Source organism: Canis lupus, chromosome 32 (genome assembly GCF_048164855.1).
Source record: "Canis lupus baileyi chromosome 32, mCanLup2.hap1, whole genome shotgun sequence".
Classification (NCBI taxonomy): Eukaryota; Metazoa; Chordata; class Mammalia; order Carnivora; family Canidae; genus Canis; species Canis lupus.
In genome coordinates, this window is record NC_132869.1 from 41708928 (window position 1) to 41726658 (window position 17731).

Genomic DNA, 17731 nt, shown 5'->3' on the forward strand with positions numbered 1-17731 from the left:
GCCGCTGCGCCCCGAGCCCCGGGCTGGGACACCCCCGCCGGGCGAGCCCCCCCTTTCGGCGGGCCTGGCGGGCCGGGCTTCTCCCGACCTGGGCGCGAAGCCAGACGCCGACCTGCAGGCGGGTGCTGTGCACGAGACCCCAGGAGCGCCGGCAGCCGGGGCGGCCCCGCCAGACCCCGTCACCTTCCCCCAGGATCCCAAGGAGGGGGGGGTGGGGGGGTGAGCTACTGCTGGAAGAGCCGCAACATCTTTCCCGGTAATGTACTGCTGTGCCTCCAAGTCAGGCCCTGGCCCAGCCTCCCCCTACAACCTCCTCCTCCAAGGCTCCCGGACCACCCCTATTCAGACTCTCCTGTTCCCCCTGCAACAAAAAAAGTCTAAGATTGGGTAAGCCTATACCACGTGTTTTTGAAGTTCAGAAGCCCCCAAATTTGTAGTCTTTGGTGGTGGTGGTGGTGGTGGTGGTGGTGGTTTTGATTAAGGAGACAAAACCACACAAAACACTGTTGATTACAACAGACGAGGGTAATGGTGGATGGAGAATAAATCTATCACAGTACTGGGAGGGGTTCGGTTGGTCTCTGTTCAGAGACTCCAGGCCGAAGACTTAAAAATCCTAAATCACTGTTTAAATGTCTGGTCTGCCGCTCTAAACCTACGTAATTAAAAATATATTGCAGTAGCAAATCTCTCTCCCAACCCCATTTATACCACACACCTGTACACATTTCTTTCAAATACTGGTTTGGTATTTAAGTTGTTCACCCCCATTTCCAATTAAGGATAAGAAAAACAATACACAAAAAATGCAAACTAAATAGCTGGACAACTACCCAAATAGAAAATACTTCCAAACAGTTGGAATAAGGGGGAAAACATGTACTAAAAGAATGAAGTACTCTATTTTAGAAATTTGGAATATTTTGACTTGGGACAAATGCAATGAACTGTTAACTATTTAAAGCAAATTCATTTGTGCTGAGGATTAAGGAACTGAAGCCCAAATCCCCACTCCACAATAGTTGTCAGTCTGGTGAGGACAAGGGACTTGGGTTGAGAGTTCATTCCTTAAGTAAGAACCAAGCTTTATTTATTTACAAAAAAAAAAAAAAAAAAGAAAAGAAAGAAAAAAAGAAAAGAAAAGAAAAAAATAAAGAAGGGGAAAAAATGAAAGAAAAAAAAAGCTGGGGCAAGGGGAAGACAAGTTTTACACAAAAGTACTACAACAGTAACTCCCTTTGGTAAAAAGTGTAATAAATGTCTTGTACATCTGTTCATAGGTACTAAATCTGAAGCCACATAGAACTATGGTACACAAGAAGCTAGAGCAGTTATGCTAGCACATCAAAGCATATTTCTTTTAATAAAAAATCGACAGTATGTACATTATTTACAAAAAAAAAGAAAAACCAAGTTAAAATTTGTGTGTGTGTGTGTGTGTGTGTGTGTGTGTGTGTCAGAGAGTAAAGCTGGTGGATGGCACTAGGGTAGACTAGTAAAGAAGCAGGTACAAAACAGTTCCACGGGAGCTAAAAAGGACGACGGATTTGAAGTTGCTGAGGTTGAGAACCAGAGGAGAGAGTAAAGGGTGGGCAGCGAGGGATTCGTCAGGAAAAACCCACAAGATGATCAATCCCAAAGCCAAACTGCAGGTCCCAGATAAAATCTAATGGGTGATCTAGATGTGCTCGAGTGACCAGGAAAAAAAAAAAAAAAAATCCAATCCAGTTTTTTTTTCCTTTGGGGGGAGGGGAGGAGCAGTGGCCATCAGAGTTACAATCCATCTGAGCGGTGGGCCCTTCCCCAGGCTGTCAGTGGCGCCCATCCAGTCAAGGTGTGAACAGCATCTGGCTCCTTCATCGAAGGGCAGGCCCCAGGAGACTCCAGTCTTAGCTCTGCTGGTGTGTGCAAGCAAGCTGCATGTCTCTGTGCTTGCATGGATTTCCTTCCCCTCCAGGGAAGGCTAATACTCCAAACCCCTTGGGAAAAGTTCCAGCTCTGGCTTTTGTAAGGTATCCACGTTCCTTCTATGTAGCCCACTTGGTGCCAGGTTACACCAGCCACACACTCATCAGGTGGCCATGTCCCAGAGAGGCCCAGTGAGGCTTGAAAGGCATCTTCCTTGTTTCTTCAGTGTGTGTGAGTGCACGTGCTCCTCACACACACCCCCCTCAAGTTATCTGCTCTGGCTTTGCAGTTATGGGGCTTTGAACACTGTGCCATATTTGACACGGTACTTGTTAATGCTCACAAAGTGCAGGGTCTCTGTGTCACAGGTGGTGGTACAGGGCACCAGGCCCTCCAGCCCCTCACCCATGAGCCACTTGCTGGTCTCTGCTGCCATTTCCCGGGGCACATGCTCCTTGGTCCATTTATCTACCCAGGCCTGGAACCTCTGATGTAGCCGCTTGCTTACACGCTCATGGGACTGCAAAACAGAACAAGGAGGAAAAAAGCATGAAGTAAGATAATAGAAACCCCTTCAAATACAAAGCCTAATTTTCTCTTAAAGCAGCAAAGGAAAAGATGTGGGGTCAAGCCTTTGATACTACTGGTTAGTTAGGAGTTCTCTGTTTAAAGAAGAAAATTGAAAGAGACTAGACAGTAGAGCACGTAAAGAGTCAGAACTCATAAAGCCCCTGAAGAAATGCCAACATGGGGTCGAGCAGAACTAGTTCAGTACTTCTCATTTTTAGTATTCATTACTATCAACTAGGGAACCTAATAAAAATACAGATTTCCTCGTTTTCATCAATCTCCATTTTTTAAACTAGCAGCCCAGCTGCTTCTAATGTACCCCAAATGAGACACAATGAGTTGCAGCTATTAGGTCATTACGTCAGGTAGCGTAAGATGAAAGGCATGAAACCCAGTTTCCCTTCACGGTATTACGCAACGCTGCCCAGGAAATCTTCAGGGCAGGCTTACGCCCCTACCTACCCATCCAGTGAATACTTTTTGGTGCCCATGTGTGAGGCAGAGGAGGGGATACAAAGATGAATTAGGTGTTACCCCGCTCCCCAAATAATTCACATCAGACCTACAACCCACAGCATCCTGAGAAAAGTCCATTAACACCTCCCGCCTGAATGCTCTCGTAGTCCTTTCAAACTTAACCAGTTCAAAATACAGGGCTTGATGTGCCCCCAACCCTTCTTCCTAGCAGCAGATTACACCCCTAAACTGCCCATTTACTCAAGCAGAAACAAATAAAACCAAAAAAAGAAAAGAAAAAAAAAAAAAAAAAAGACCAGGCATCATTCTTGACATTCCTTCTCTTACCTACTCACCTCCGATCATTAGTACCACATTAGTACGGGCAACTGTTATCTCCAAATTGTACCTTTGATCTAATTCTTACAATTCCCCACCGCCACCCTGGTAGCCCACCAGGTCACCGTCACATCTCACTTGGACAAGAGCAGTCAGTCTTTTGAGCAGTCTCTGCCCTTCCAATTTCATGCCCCAAATCATCCCCACTGGGATGGACAGCAGTCCAAGCCATCCTTGTCAACAACGTCCTGATGTATCGCAAACAAAATCCAAACCACAGTCTATAAGACTAGTAATGATATGTCTGCCTGCCCTTCAACTCCAAGTATGCCACCCGCCCTCTGGCTCGAGCCATGCTGATGCGTCTAGTTTCTCAAACATGCCCAGTTCTTTCCTCTCTTCTGGCACTGCTTTTGCTAGTTTCCTTTACCTAGAAAGCACCAACCCTCAATTCTTGATCAGGCTGGATCCTTGTCACTGTTCAGACCTCAAGCATCACATCCAAAGGACCCCTAAACAGGGCCTGCACACCAGCTACCCACGGTCACTTCAACTGGTTTCTTCCCCTGATGGTGCGTGCCACACTATCTACTTCATGGCTATAGCCCAGGGCCTGGCACAGTATTTGCTACGAAACCACCAGGAAGCTTGCACATCTGAGACAGCATATGCAAACAGAACTCATACAAGAATACCACTTGGAAAGCAAAAAAGTCGGGAGTAGCTTCACTGAGGTACCAGCTACTGGGGGTTCAACTGTGTCCCCTGTAAATCACTGTGCTGACGTCCTCACCCCAGTAACTCAGATCATGACCTAACTAAGAAATAAAGTTGTTGCAGACATAATTAGTAGGGTATGATCAGACTATGGTGGGGTGGACCTGGAGTCCAGGATGGCTGGCACCCTTTTAGAAGGGAAAGCTGGGTGCAGGCACACAGGAAGGACACTGCGTGAGGAAGAGGAAGGCGGAGACCTGCAAGCCAAGGCAAGCCAGAGTCTGCCAGCAAAACACCGGGTACCAGGAGAGGCACGGAGAAGAGGCTCCCTCACAGCCCTGTTCAAACCAACTCTGCAACAGTTTGATGTCTGACTTTTAGCCTCCATAATGTACATGACAATACATTTCCGTTGTTTAAGGCACACAGTCTATGGTCCTTTGTTCTGACATCTTTATTAGACTAATACACCTGCTTACTTAGCACTTCTCAAATCCAAGAGGTGGTTCTCATAAAGGGAGAGAAACCATCAGAAACCTGTGAGTTAGCTCCCTGCACGGAGCCTGCTTCTCCCTCTGCCTGTGTCTCTGTCTCTCAAGAGTAAATAAATAAAATCTTAAAAAAAAAAAATTAAAATGTTAAAAAAAAAAAAAATCTTAAAAAAAAAAAAAAAAAAAGGAAAAGAAACCTGTGAGTTAGGCCTGGGACTGGCTGGGGAGGAAGAAGTGTGGAGAAGTTCTAGTAACTGGTTCTTACCTGATGAGCCCGGAGCAGCGCTGTTCTCCGATACATGTAGTCCTCTGACTTGATTACATACACCATCTTGTAGGAATTCAACTTGAATCTACACTCCAGTTTATCCAGGCTATCCACATTCTCCATGGTCTTCTTGCTATTTCCTTCCTTCCCTTCCTTTTCCTGCTGTTCTCGACCACGCTGACATTTCCGGATCCGTCTCAGGTTCCTACAAATCAGAGAAGTCCTGCAGGATCAGAGCTCATCTAGATGCAGATTCCTAAGAGTCCCCTCAAAGGGGTTTTCCTTATCATATGCCTTTAAAGCAGTTATCACAATTTTAGTTACATATAACTCTAATGGCTTCATTGTAAAAAGAAGTTTCAAATGCAGAGATACATTGGATAAAAAGCAGAAATCTTTAACCATCTCCTACCCCCGGGTCATGTGTGTTGGCAGAGGTAGCCACTGATTGTAGTTTTGATTTAAAACCTTCCTTCTAGGTCTCCACATACGTAATCATTCACCATAGTTCTGCTTTGGGATGTTTTTAAAAACAAAACAGGAATATACTATAAATATTATCCTATTATTCTCAACTTTTCACTTTAGTGTAAAGAGTCCTTTCATATCACCACACAAAGACTTGTCACATTCTCTTGATTTGCTACAGAGTAACATGCCTCAATTTAACCATTCCTTAACAGAAATCAACCGGAGATCCTCATCTGAACCACTGGACAAAGAAGATTATTTAAACGCCTATTTTTTCAATCCCTCCCACCCCCAGCCCCCCACGCAACAATAGTACATAACTCCCGATTTCTACATACAAAGTTAACAAGACAATTCACATCGATGGATGCCTTGGCAGGTATATAAGAGCTGAATTCTCTCTCCAGAAGCAAGCGGAGAAAGGCTGTCAGCTAGACAGTGATATTGTTTCTAATACTTTGCTATGAAAAACATTTCTTCAGTTTGTATCTTTGTATACTTTTCTGTAGGATGGCAGATCTTTGGCCCAAGGACCCCCAAGGGGTGTACCAAGACTCTCTTCAGGAGATCAAAACTATTCTTATTATAATACTAAAACATAATAATATTGAAACATATAAAAAACCTTTTTTCCTATGTTTACATTTACACTGGTAGTGCAAAAGTAATGGTGAATACAAATGTTGGTAGCACCAAACTCTCCTTAGAAATCTTTGTGGTCTTCTCTGGCCATTAAAAGAGGAAAGCTGGAGGCACCTGGGTGGCTCAGTTGGTTAAGATCATGATCCCAGGGTCCTGGGATCAAGCCTCCTATTGGGCTCCTTGTTCAATGAGAAGTATGCTTCTCTCTCTCCCTCTCCCCCTGCTCTCTCTAGTTTTCTCTCCCAAATAAATTAAAAAAGGCAAGCTGGTTTAAGAATGTCCATGATGGGGGAAACGCCTGGGTGGCTCAGCGGTTGAGCATATGCCTTTGGCTCTGGGAGCGATCCCAGGGTCTTGGGATCAAGGCCTGCAGCAGACTCCCTGTAGGGAGCCCACTTCTCCCTCTGCCTCTCATGAATGAATGAATGAATGAATGAATGAATGAATAAATAAATAAGATCTTAAAAAAAAAAAAACACAAAACACTGTCCATGATGGGTGCTGCTGTCAGTTAAGTGTTCAACTCTTGGTTTCAGCTCAGGTCATGATCTCAGGGTTGGGAGATCGAGCCTTGTGACAGGCTCTGTGATCAGCAGAGTCTAAGTTTCTCTCTCCCTCTCTTTCACCACCCCTGCTGCTCGCTCTCTCTCAAATACATCTTAAAAAAAAAAAAAAAAGTCCTTGATGAAAAAGTAACGTATCTTGTCAAATCCCAGTCCCTTAGTTCATGTCTTTTTAATATATTGTGTAGTAAAATGGGAACTATACATACAGCTCCCTAGTGTGTCAAAGCACAAAGGGATTCTCAAAGGAAAGCACTCGAGCACTGCCTGAGCGGCAAATGGATCACTATTTTTACCTGAAAGAACAATGGACTATAGCCATCCTGGAGCATGTGTTGGCAGCTACTTTCTCAAAAAATGAACGATAGTGGGCAGCCTGGGTGGCTCAGCGGTTGAGCGCTGCCTTCGGCCCAGGGCGTGATCCTGGAGTCCCAGGATCAAATCCTGCATCCGGCTTCCTGCAGGGAGCCTGCTTCTCCCTCTGCCTATGTCTCTGCCTCTCTGTCTCTCTCATGAATAAAAAAATAAAATCTTAAAAAAAAAAATAAAACAAACCAAACAATAAAAGGGTGTTTTTGGTGCTCCCCCTGCTTGTGCTCTGTCAAATAAGTAAGTAAGTAAGTAAGTAAATAAATAAATAAATAAATAAATAAATAAAATCTTTATTTAAAAAAATGGATATGAAGGGGAGAAGCAGTCACTCCGATGAGCAGGGAGCCTGATGTGGGGCTCAATCCCAGGATCTTCGGATCATGACCTGAGCCAAAGGCAGGCTTAAACGACTAAGCCACCCACACACCCCAAACCTTTAAGAAACTACCACTTGGAAGATTTTTGATGTCATGTCAAAGAATAGCCATGATTATCTGAAAGCATATGAAAATTCTTTTTCTAGCTATGTATTTAAGTAAGGCCACATTTTCTTCACATATTTCAATCAAACAACACAGTGGAATAGACTGAATATAGAAGCCGATATGAGAATCCAGCTATTTTCTATTAAATCAGGAAACAGATCTGCAAAAATACAAAGCAATGTCACTCTTTCCACTAATGTTTTATAATACCTTTTCATTAAAGTGTTACTTATATTATATGGGTTTAGTGTTTTTCAAGTAAACATTTTAAATATTTCTCAGCTCCAATCTCTAATATGGTAATATAACTAGATAAAGGGGTGCCAGGGTAGCTTAGGTGGTTGGGTGTCAGACTCCTGGTTTTGGCTCAGGTCATGATCTCAGGGTCATGGGATTCATGTTCAGCAGGGAGTCTGCTTAAGATTCTCTTCCTCAGGACGGCTGGGGGCTAAGTGGTTGAGCATCTGCCTTCAGGTCAGGGCATGATCCTGGAGTCTGTCCCAGGATTAAGTCCCGCATCGGGTCCCTACATGGAGCCTGCTTCTCTCTCTGCCTACGTCTCTGCCCCCCTCTCTGTGTCTCTCTTGAATAAATAAAATCTTAAAAAAAAAAAAAAAATTCTCTTTCTCTTCCCCCTCCCCTGCCTACGCATGCAATCCCTCTTGCCCTGTAAAATAAATCTTTAAAAAGCTGTATTACCTGATATAATCCACATAAACAAAAGCTTTTTGGACTATTCAGTCTCTAAGAATATAAGGGATCTCAAGGTCAAAAAGACCTGAGAACCTCAGCTATAACAGCTGTAAGGCAAATTATTAGAAACCAAAGTTGTAGGGTAAAAGTCCCATACCTTTTAACTGCCCTGGCCCCAGAATGATTCTATCAATTTATATATATATTTCCCGGAGAATATCAAAGTGACTTCCTAGCCCGCACCCTCTACAACACAGGTTATAAATCTTTTAAAAACTTGGCCAACCTGGTGAGAAACACATAATATGTTTATCATACAATTCCATAAGGCCGCAGACTAAGTATGTTTTGTTGAAGAGAGGCTTGGCATGGAACAGCTGCTCAAAGCCTGCTGAATGAATCAAAGAATGAAGAGACCCTTCTGTTCACACCCCTTTCCATGTTCTGATTAGGGCTCAATCTAGTAATAACACAGATCTTCCTTGACTCTGGGGTTACATCTTGATAAGAAGTTGAAAATACTGTAAGTCAAAAATGCATTTGATAAACCTAACCTACTGAAGGAACATCACAGCTTAGCCCAGCCCACTTTAAAGTGCTCAGAACACTTACTTTAGCCTACAATTGGGCAAGATGATCTAACACAAAGCCTATTTTATGATCAAGTGTTGCAGATCTCATGTAATGTTGACTACTGTATGGAAAATGGAAACAAAGTGGTTGTGTGGATACAGAACTGTTATAAGTGTATCAGTTCTGGACCCCCAATCATGAGGCTGACTGGGAGTTGCAGCTCCTGCCCAGCATCCATCACAAGAGGATCCTAGCACAAATCACTAGCCTACAAAAAGACCCAATTCAAAATTCGAAGTGTGATTTCTAGTGAGTGTGTATTTTTGCATCAAAGTCCAAAAATCATTTAAGTCAAACTACTGTAAGTGTGGGACCATCCATATTGGTGTAATACTTTCCCGGAAAGGTAAGACATGAGATTTCAATTCCAAGCTTTTGGGAAGGAAGGAAGCCACCTTACTAGAGCAAAACCTCTTTTTTCTACTTTTGAAACTCCTTTTTCATCCTCAGATAAAGGACCAACAATAGGCTTTGCCCATAAATAGGAAGGAAAGTTTTAAAATTCTGTGAAGTGAACATAGCAAACCTAAGACTGTTATCTTTTGTGGGTTTTTTCCTATTATCTTCAAAAGAGAGCTATATTTTGTTTTTAAAAAGTTAATTCTAATATAGTTAACGTACAGTATTGTAGTAGTTACAGATATACAATATAGTGATCAACACTTTCATCGTGACAAGTGCTTTCTTTAATCCCCATCACCTATCCCACCCAACCCCCTACTCCCCTCCCCTTTGGTGACCATCAGTTTGTTCTCTATTGTTTTTGTTTATTTATTAATTATACACACAGAGAGAGAGAGAGAGAGAGAGAGAGAGAGAGGCAGAGACACAGGAGGAGGGAGAAGCAGGCTCCATGCCGGGAGCCAAATGCGGGAATTGATCCCGGGACTCCAGGATCACGCCCTGGACCAAAGGCAGGCGCTAAACCACTGAGCCACCCAGGGATCCCCTGTTCTCTATTTAAATGAGTGTTTCTTGGTTTGTGTCTTCTTTTCCCCTTTGCTGGTTTCTTAAATTCCACATATAAGTGAAATCATGGTATTTATCTTTCTCTTATTTCACTTAGCATAATACTCTAGCTCCACCCATATTGTTGCAAACGGCAAGATTTCATTCTTTCTTATGGCTGAATAATACTCCATTTTTTCTATCTCCATCTCACACATCTTCCTTATCCAGTCATCTATCAATAGCACTTAGGCTGCTTCCATATCTTGGCTGTTGCAGATAATGCCACTATAAACATAGGAGTGCATGTATCCCTCTGACCTACTGTTTTTGTATTCTTTGGGTAAATACCCAGTAGTATGATCACAGGGTAGCTCTATTTTTTAACTTTTAGAGGAACCTCCATACTGTTTTACTGTTTTCCACAGTAGCTACACCAATTTGCATTCCCACCAACAGTGCAAGAGGGTTCTTTTTTCTCCACATCCTTGCAGCATGAGGTGTGTGTTTCTGTTGTTAGCCATTCTGACAGGTGTAAGGCAATATCTCATTACAGTGTTGATTTGCATTTCCCTGAGGATTAGTGATGTTGAGCATCTTTTCATACTTCATTTGGCCATCTGTAGGTCTTCCTTGAAGCAATGTCTGTTCATGTCTTCTCCCCGCCCCTCCCTTTTTTTTAAAGATTTGAGAGAGAGAGAGAGTGTACATTCATGCATGAAAGGGGTGGGAGGGAGGGAGAAGGAGAGAGAGAGACAAATCTCAAGCTGATTCCCCACTAAGAGTGGAGCCAGATGCAGGGCTTGATTTCATGACCTGAGCCGAAATCAAGAGTTGGATGCTTTACTGACTGAGCCACCCAGGCACCCCTGCCATTTTTAACTGGATTATTTGTTTTAGAGGGTATTGAGTTGTGTAAGTTCTCTATGTATTTTGGATACTAACCCTTTATCAGATATGTCATTTGCAAATCTCCCATTCCGTAGGATGCTTTTTAGTTTTGTTGATTATTTCCTTCACTGTGCAGAGCTTTTTATTTTGATGAAGTCCCAATAGTTTACTTTTCTTTTGTTTCCCTTGCCTCGGGAGACTGATCTAGAAAAATGTTGCTACAGCTGATGTCAAAGAAATTACTACCTGTGTTCTCTTCTAGGATTTTTATAGTTTCAGGTCTCACATGTAGGTCTTTAAAATCCATTTTAAATTTATTTTTGTATATGGTGTAAGAGAGTGGTCCAGTTTCATTCTTTTGCGTGTAGCTGACTAGTTTTCCCAGCACCATTTGTTGAAAAGACTGTATATTCTCTTCCTGCTTTGTCAAAGATTGACCACATAAATCGTGGGTTTATTGCTAGATTTTCCATTCTGTTCTACTGATCTATGTGCCAATTTTTGTGCCAGTACCATACAGTTTTGATTACTACGGCTTTGTAATACACTTTGAAGTCTAGAGTCATGATACCTCCAGCTTTGCTTTCCTTTTTCAAAACCGTTTGGCTATTCAGGGTCTTTTGTGGTTCCATACAGATTTTAGGATTATTTGTTCTAGGTCTATGAAAAATGCTGGAGGTATTTTGATAAGGATTGCATTAAATGCATAGATTGCATTGGTAGTATAGACATTACAATATTTCTTCTTCCAATCCATGAGCATGGAATGTCTTTCCACTTCTTTGTGTCTTCTTCAACTTTTGTCATCAATGTTTTAAAGTTTTCAGAGTACGAGTCTTTCACCTCTTTGGTTACATTTATTCTTAGTTATCTTACTATTTTTGATAAGATTGCTATCTTTTGAAAAGTCTGCTTTAAAGATTGTTGCTTGGCTGGGTTCTGGAATCCTGGATTTTGGGAGAGGTGCCACCATTCCCTAAGCAATAAAAGTGGGTCACTGTATCTAAACTATTCACATAAATATATGGTTTAATCTGAAAATTTGCTTTCTGGGAGTCTAGAATTTTGTATGTGCTAGGGAGAGAGTGCCTACATGACTATCACCCAATAAAAAACCCTGGCACTGAATCTCCTAATGAGCTAATGTCCTAATGTCTCCTAATGTCTTCCCTGGTAGACAGTATTTTATTTTATTTTAAAGATTTTATTTATTTATTCATGACAGACAGACAGAGGGAGGAGAAGCAGGCTCCATGCAAAGAACCTGATGTGGGACTCAATCCTGGGACTCCAGGATCATGCCCTGAGCCAAAGGCAGATGCTCAACCACTGAGCCACCCAGGCATCCCTGGTAGATAGCATTTTAACATATTGTCATAATTTGTTGCTGGGAGGAATTAAGAGCATCCCATGTGGCTGCAATGGGAGAGGACTCTTGGAAGCTTACATCTGGCTTCCTCTTTGTCACAGACGCCTTTTCCCCCTGTTGATTTAGCTCTGTATTCTTTCACTGTAATAAATCATCACTGTGAGTATGACTACATGCTGAGTCCTGTGAGTCTCTTCCTAGTGAATCATCAAAGTTTGGAGACTGACACACACTCCTAACCAATATAGGAAAGTTACTGCTAATTCTCAAAACTCTGGATTCTCCGATGCTTTGGCACATGATCCAAGGTAAGCGCATGGTATAACAGCCACAGAAACCCTGAATTAGTGTCCTCAGTGACCTTGCTATTCAGCAGACAGAAGAGCCAACTGAGTAAGCAAAAACCAAGGATCTGAAAGTCATTTAACTTTCTGTTCCTCAACGCTGTGCAAGTATATACTGCCAATATGTGACTCAGTTCACTTACCTTGGGAGAAACACTGGTTTCCGTGCCAGATGCTCACGAAGCTCAGGAGAGGTAGTATCAGAATTCATGTATCGCTCCACATAGTCTGACCAACGCTAGGATTATAAACACAAAATGGGAATGAAGAGAGTGAACAGAAACTGGACTCCATCCTCCTTAGGAAGTCTAGCAAGCTCTAGGACTAAAATGTCAGAAACCTTTATATTTTAACATCAAAAATATCTTTCCATAATAACATGCTGTTACCTGGTACTGACCCACAGCTTTAAAATCCTGTTAGGTCACAAAACTCAAAGTTTGTCTGAGATACTTAAAAGTTACCAAAAGTCAGAAAGGGGTAGAGACTGGCTCACTGACAAGTTTTATTTCCCCACAGAGGGTTTTGTTAAAGAATAAACAATGGCAAATGTCTGAAAATCAGTATCTTTCACATTAAAATCTGGATTTCTGGCATCTCAAAAATATTTTTCAAAGAGTTGGCAACTAGGAGTCAATATTCCCACAGAACAACAATCTCCCTTCCATATCCCCTCAATATCCCACACATGGCTTGCATCTCTCATTAACATTGATATCAGGCAGATGATACCTCTTTTGTTGTTTCTTATACTTTAGAAGAAAAATAGAAAGGCTGCCAACCATGAGATGGCTTTCCTGATGGCTAAATAAGACTGCCATGAACCCTAAATATATACCACCAGGCAGCCCTTCCCTTCCGTTGAACACATGGCTGGAATGGCCTGCACTTTAAACATCAGGTTCTGACTCTTAACATGCCTGAGGCTGTCTTGGCCTTCTAGAAGACCATCAACTAGGCAGTCTCAGGATATGACAGCTCTCTAAGCACACAGTTTCTGCAATATACTTGTCCATACCTCTGCTTCTACAGGGTCATCTGAGTTTTCCTCTTCTGTATCCAAGAGCTCAATGGTCAGCTGAACCTGGCCCTGGCTCTGAATAAACATAAGCTGCAAATAAGGAAGCAGAGTGTAAACAAAAGACCATTTCCAAAGCTATAAACTAGCTGCTCAAGGGTTGGGAGGTAGGGAGGCAATAAAGTTATAAAACTTCACTTTAACTGAAGAGATGAGGCAGGTACTCCAAAGTTTAGGAGGCAGGTTATAAAAAGGCAAAGTCCAATCTTGCTAGCAGCACAATGAAAGGTTAGAGCAAAAAGCACCATTTTATGCTTCATACCCCTTGCATTAGCTGAAGCAATAATCAATTTAAGAGTGTTTTAAACTTATTTTGTTCATTGGAAAGAAATATGGCATAAAGCCAGAACCATAAAATGTCAATGCCATTTCACCCAATAATTCCATTTCTGGAACTTTTTTTTTTTTTTTTAGATTTATTTATTTATTCATGAGAGACAGAGAGAGAGGCAGAGACACAGGCAGAGGGAGAAGCAGGCTCCATGCAGGGAGACCGATGTGGGACTCGATCGCGGGACTCCAGGATCACACCCTGGGCCGAAGGCAGGCACCAAACCGCTGAGCCACCCAGGGATCTCCCCATTTCTTGAACTTAATACAAAAACGTTAACAAGCCAATAGCATGAAAGAAAAGAGAAGGGAAGAAAAGGAAAGAAGGAAAGAAAGAAAGAAAGAAAAGGAAACTTCTTATACCAAAGTGAAGTAGAAAACATCAAACCCACCCAAGAGCAGCAATCAATTCTACTGCTATGAAGACTACCATGCAAGGCAGTGCCTGGCTCACTTGGTAGACCATGTGTCTCTTGATATCCTGATTGTATGTTTGAGCCCCATGTTAGGTGTAGAGATTACTTAAAAATAAAATCTTAAAATAAAATAATAAAGTAATAAAATAAAATAATGAAATAAAATACCCAAGGCATCACATCCACTATGGTGTAAGGAACATAAAGCATCAATATATTAACAAGTGATCTGCTGTAATAGTATCAATCATATTTGAAGTTCTTATAATTCTGAGTTCTAACATTATTTGTATGATTTATATGATAAAAAATTCATATGTGAAAGCAACACACTGATTAAAGGCAAAAACAAGTCATGCTTTGCACAAAAGAACTATTAAATGGTGGTGGCACGTGAGACCTCTGTCAGAATCCCAAGATTCTCAATGCCCTTATCCTAACAGCTTACTGCAGACAAGATCACTGTCCTGATCACATGCAGAAGATCAGAAGGAAGCTTGAGAATCAAGTATTTCAACCTGCTTCATTTTACACAGGGAAAAATCTAAAATTCAGAGTTCTCACTTTTTTTTTTTTTTTAATTTTTATTTATTTATGATAGTCACAGAGAGAGAGAGAGAGGCAGAGACACAGGCAGAGGGAGAAGCAGGCTCCATGCACCGGGAGCCCGACGTGGGATTCGATCCCGGGTCTCCAGAATTGCGCCCTGGGCCAAAGGCAGGCGCCAAACCGCTGCGCCACCCAGGGATCCCGAGTTCTCACTTTTCAAGGCCACATGGTCAATATGTTAACCGGACTAGAAGCCAGTTCTTCCAGAGAAGCTTTAAAAATTCCTACATGCTAGTAAAATTTAAAACATGAAAAGAACATAATACATGCAACATAAGTACAGTTACTTCCAAAACAGATTTGAAAATAACTGTCTCAGGGCACCTGGGTGGCTCTGGGGCTGAACGTCTTTGGCTGTATTTGGCTTAGGGCATGATCCCAGAGTCCTGGGATCAAGTCCCACATCGGGCTCCCCATAGGGAGCCTGCTTGTGTCTCTGCTTCTGGGTGTCTCAGGAAGGAAGGAAGGAAGGAAGGAAGGAAGGAAGGAAGGAAGGAAGGAAGGCAGGCAGGCAGAGAGAGAGAAAGAGAAAGAGAAAGAGAAAGAGAAAGAGAAAGAGAAAGAGAAAGAGAAAGAGAAAGAAAAAAGAGAAAAGAGAAAAGAAAAGAAACAAAACTGTCCCTAAACATTTGCTCCCTACCCGATCTAGGATGACCTAGTGTCAAGATTTATCCTATTGCTTAAGGAAATCAATTTTTAAAGTGATACTGAGAAGATAGTCTCCTCTCTACTTAAAATGCAACTTAATTTCACCTCCAAAAGGCTCCTCCACCTGTCACCTGGCTTGTTAGGCCCTTTAACATGTGTTTACCCTGGCTCTCCCAATTCTGCAAGAAGTCTTGACTAGTTTCATTACTTGACTGCACACAACCATCACCCAAATGGTAACTGCCACCAGTTGTGAACACACCTCCGATTCTTCATACTCCTCTTTACTCAGTGCTACCAAACTGATCTTCCTGAAAGTTCAAATCCAGTGGGATGGGCAGCCCAGGTGGCTCAGTAGTTTAGCACCACCTTTGGCCCAGGACGTGATCCTGGAGACCTGGGATGGAGTCCCATGTCCGGCTCCCTGCATGGAGCCTGCTTCTCCCTCTGCCTGTGTCTCTGTCTCTCTCTCTCTCTCTGCCTCTCATGAATAAATAAAATCTTAAAAAAAAAAAAAGGAATATAAACAGGTATTATTTATATTAAAACTAAGGTGACTACCAAGGTACATTCTAGAGACATGGACAGTACACTATGGGAATAAACAATTGCTTCTCAGTGAGTTGAGAATGATTTCACATCACTCAAGTGACACTCAGGTGGTCACTGAAGAATAGAGGGGAAGTCCAATAAATTTCAGAGAAACCACACCAGAGAAAGCCCTATTTTTAGAAGTATACAAAAAGAGCTATACACCCCTCCCAAACACAGGGTGAAGGATATGAATAAGCAATATACAGAAAAGGAAACAGAAATGGTCAATGGTATAGAATGGAGAAATATGAATTAGAATAACGTGCCACCCAAAGGGTCAAAATACAAAAGTTTGATAACACCGGTGTTGACTAAGGATGGGGAAATAAATGCTCTTACGAAAGTGCATCCTAGGGGAGCGAAGGGGGCTTGCTCAGTTGAGCATCAGGCTCTGGATTTCACTCAGATCATGATCTCAGGGTCAGGAGATAGAGCCCTGCATCAAGAGAATTTCTCTCTCCCTCTGCTCTTGCCCCTGCTTGCATACTCTCTCTCAAAACAAAAACAAGTACATAAAATCTTTAAAAAAAGAAAAGTGCACACTAGTGTACATAGCCTGTGGCTGTAGAGAGTGAAACAGCGGTCTCCATTAAAATGTAACATTCAAGGGGACCCCCGGTGGCTCAGTGGTTTAGCACCTGCGTTCGGCCCAGGGCGTGATCCTGGAGTCCTGGGATCGAGTCCCACACATGGAGCCTGCTTCTCCCTCTCCCTCTGCCTCTCTGTCTCTTATGAATAAGTAAATTAAAAAAAAATTTTTTTTAATGTAACATTCAGGGGCACTTGGCTAGTTCAGTTGGCGGAGAAGCATGTGACTTGTGATCTCAAGGTTATGAGTTCAAGCCCCACGTTGGGTATGGAACTTAAAACAAAGATTAAAAGAATATATGTCTATATATTTATTTATTTAAAATTTAATATACACACATCCTTTCACCCTGTGATTTCATTTGTCTCTACCTCAAATACTACCAACACATGTACACTAGGATATAAGCACTAGGATGCAGCACTACTTGAGAAAGTAAATGATGGGAATTGTTTAAATGTTCACCCTGAAGGGAATGATCTTTATTTGGGGGGGGGGGGGGGGGCAAATGGCGGGAGGGACGGAGGAAGAGAGAGAATCTCAAGCAGATGTGGTATCTGACTTGGGGCTCAATCTCACAAGCCCAAGATCATGTCCTGAGCCAAAAACAAGCAAGACTCAAATGCCTAATTGAAAAAAAAAAAAAAAAAAAAAAAAAAAAAAATCGCCTAATTGAGCCACTGGGATGTCCTTATAAAGATTTTTTTTTTTAAACTATGGTATATTTTTAAACTATGGTACATTTTTAACTCTTAAGTATGACAAAGCAGTTGAAAAAAAGGGCTGGACCTATATAAAGCAAAACAGAAATTCTAAGCCATACTAAGTGAAAAAAGCATGATATAGAATCTGCAGCCTAATATTTATTTCCACGTATACACATGTATGTATGTAAAGGCAACAGAAGAAGGTCTGAATGGATACACATATGGGACCGCCTGGGTGGCTGAGTGGTTGAGTGTGTCTGCCTTCAGCCCAGGGTGTGATCCTGGGGTCCCAGGATCGAGTCTCACATCGGGTTCCCTGCATGGAGCCTGCTTCTCTCTCTGCCTGTGCCTGTGCCTCTCTCTTTCTCTGTGTCTCTCATGAATAAATAAAATCTTAAAAAAAAAGAATGTATACACAGTTAAACATAACTGAGTTTTTTAAAAGCTGTATACAAAGGACGCCTGGGTGGCTCAGTAGTTGAGCATCTGCCTTTGGCTCACGTCATGATCCTAGGTCCTGGGATTGAGTCCTGCATCGGGCTCCCTATTGGGAGCTTGCTTCTCCCTCTGCCTGTGTCTCTGCATCTGTGTCTCTCATGA

General features: G+C 42.2%; 1 protein-coding gene across 5 annotated transcripts in view; it reads right to left on the bottom strand.

Annotated features, from left to right (window-relative positions):
- Positions 1 to 1064: 1064 nt before the first annotated feature.
- SIN3A (SIN3 transcription regulator family member A) overlaps positions 1065 to 17731 on the bottom strand; it is a 75287-nt gene continuing 58620 nt past the window's right edge. For all 5 annotated transcript variants that reach the window (XM_072809748.1, XM_072809745.1, XM_072809744.1 and 2 more), the window contains 4 exons: positions 13179 to 13271; positions 12304 to 12398; positions 4747 to 4954; positions 1065 to 2428 (listed from right to left, as the gene is read on the bottom strand). In XM_072809748.1, coding sequence (XP_072665849.1) covers positions 2198 to 2428; positions 4747 to 4954; positions 12304 to 12398; positions 13179 to 13271 — 627 coding nt within the window. In that variant the 3' untranslated portion in view covers positions 1065 to 2197. The remainder of the gene's footprint in view (positions 2429 to 4746; positions 4955 to 12303; positions 12399 to 13178; positions 13272 to 17731) is intronic.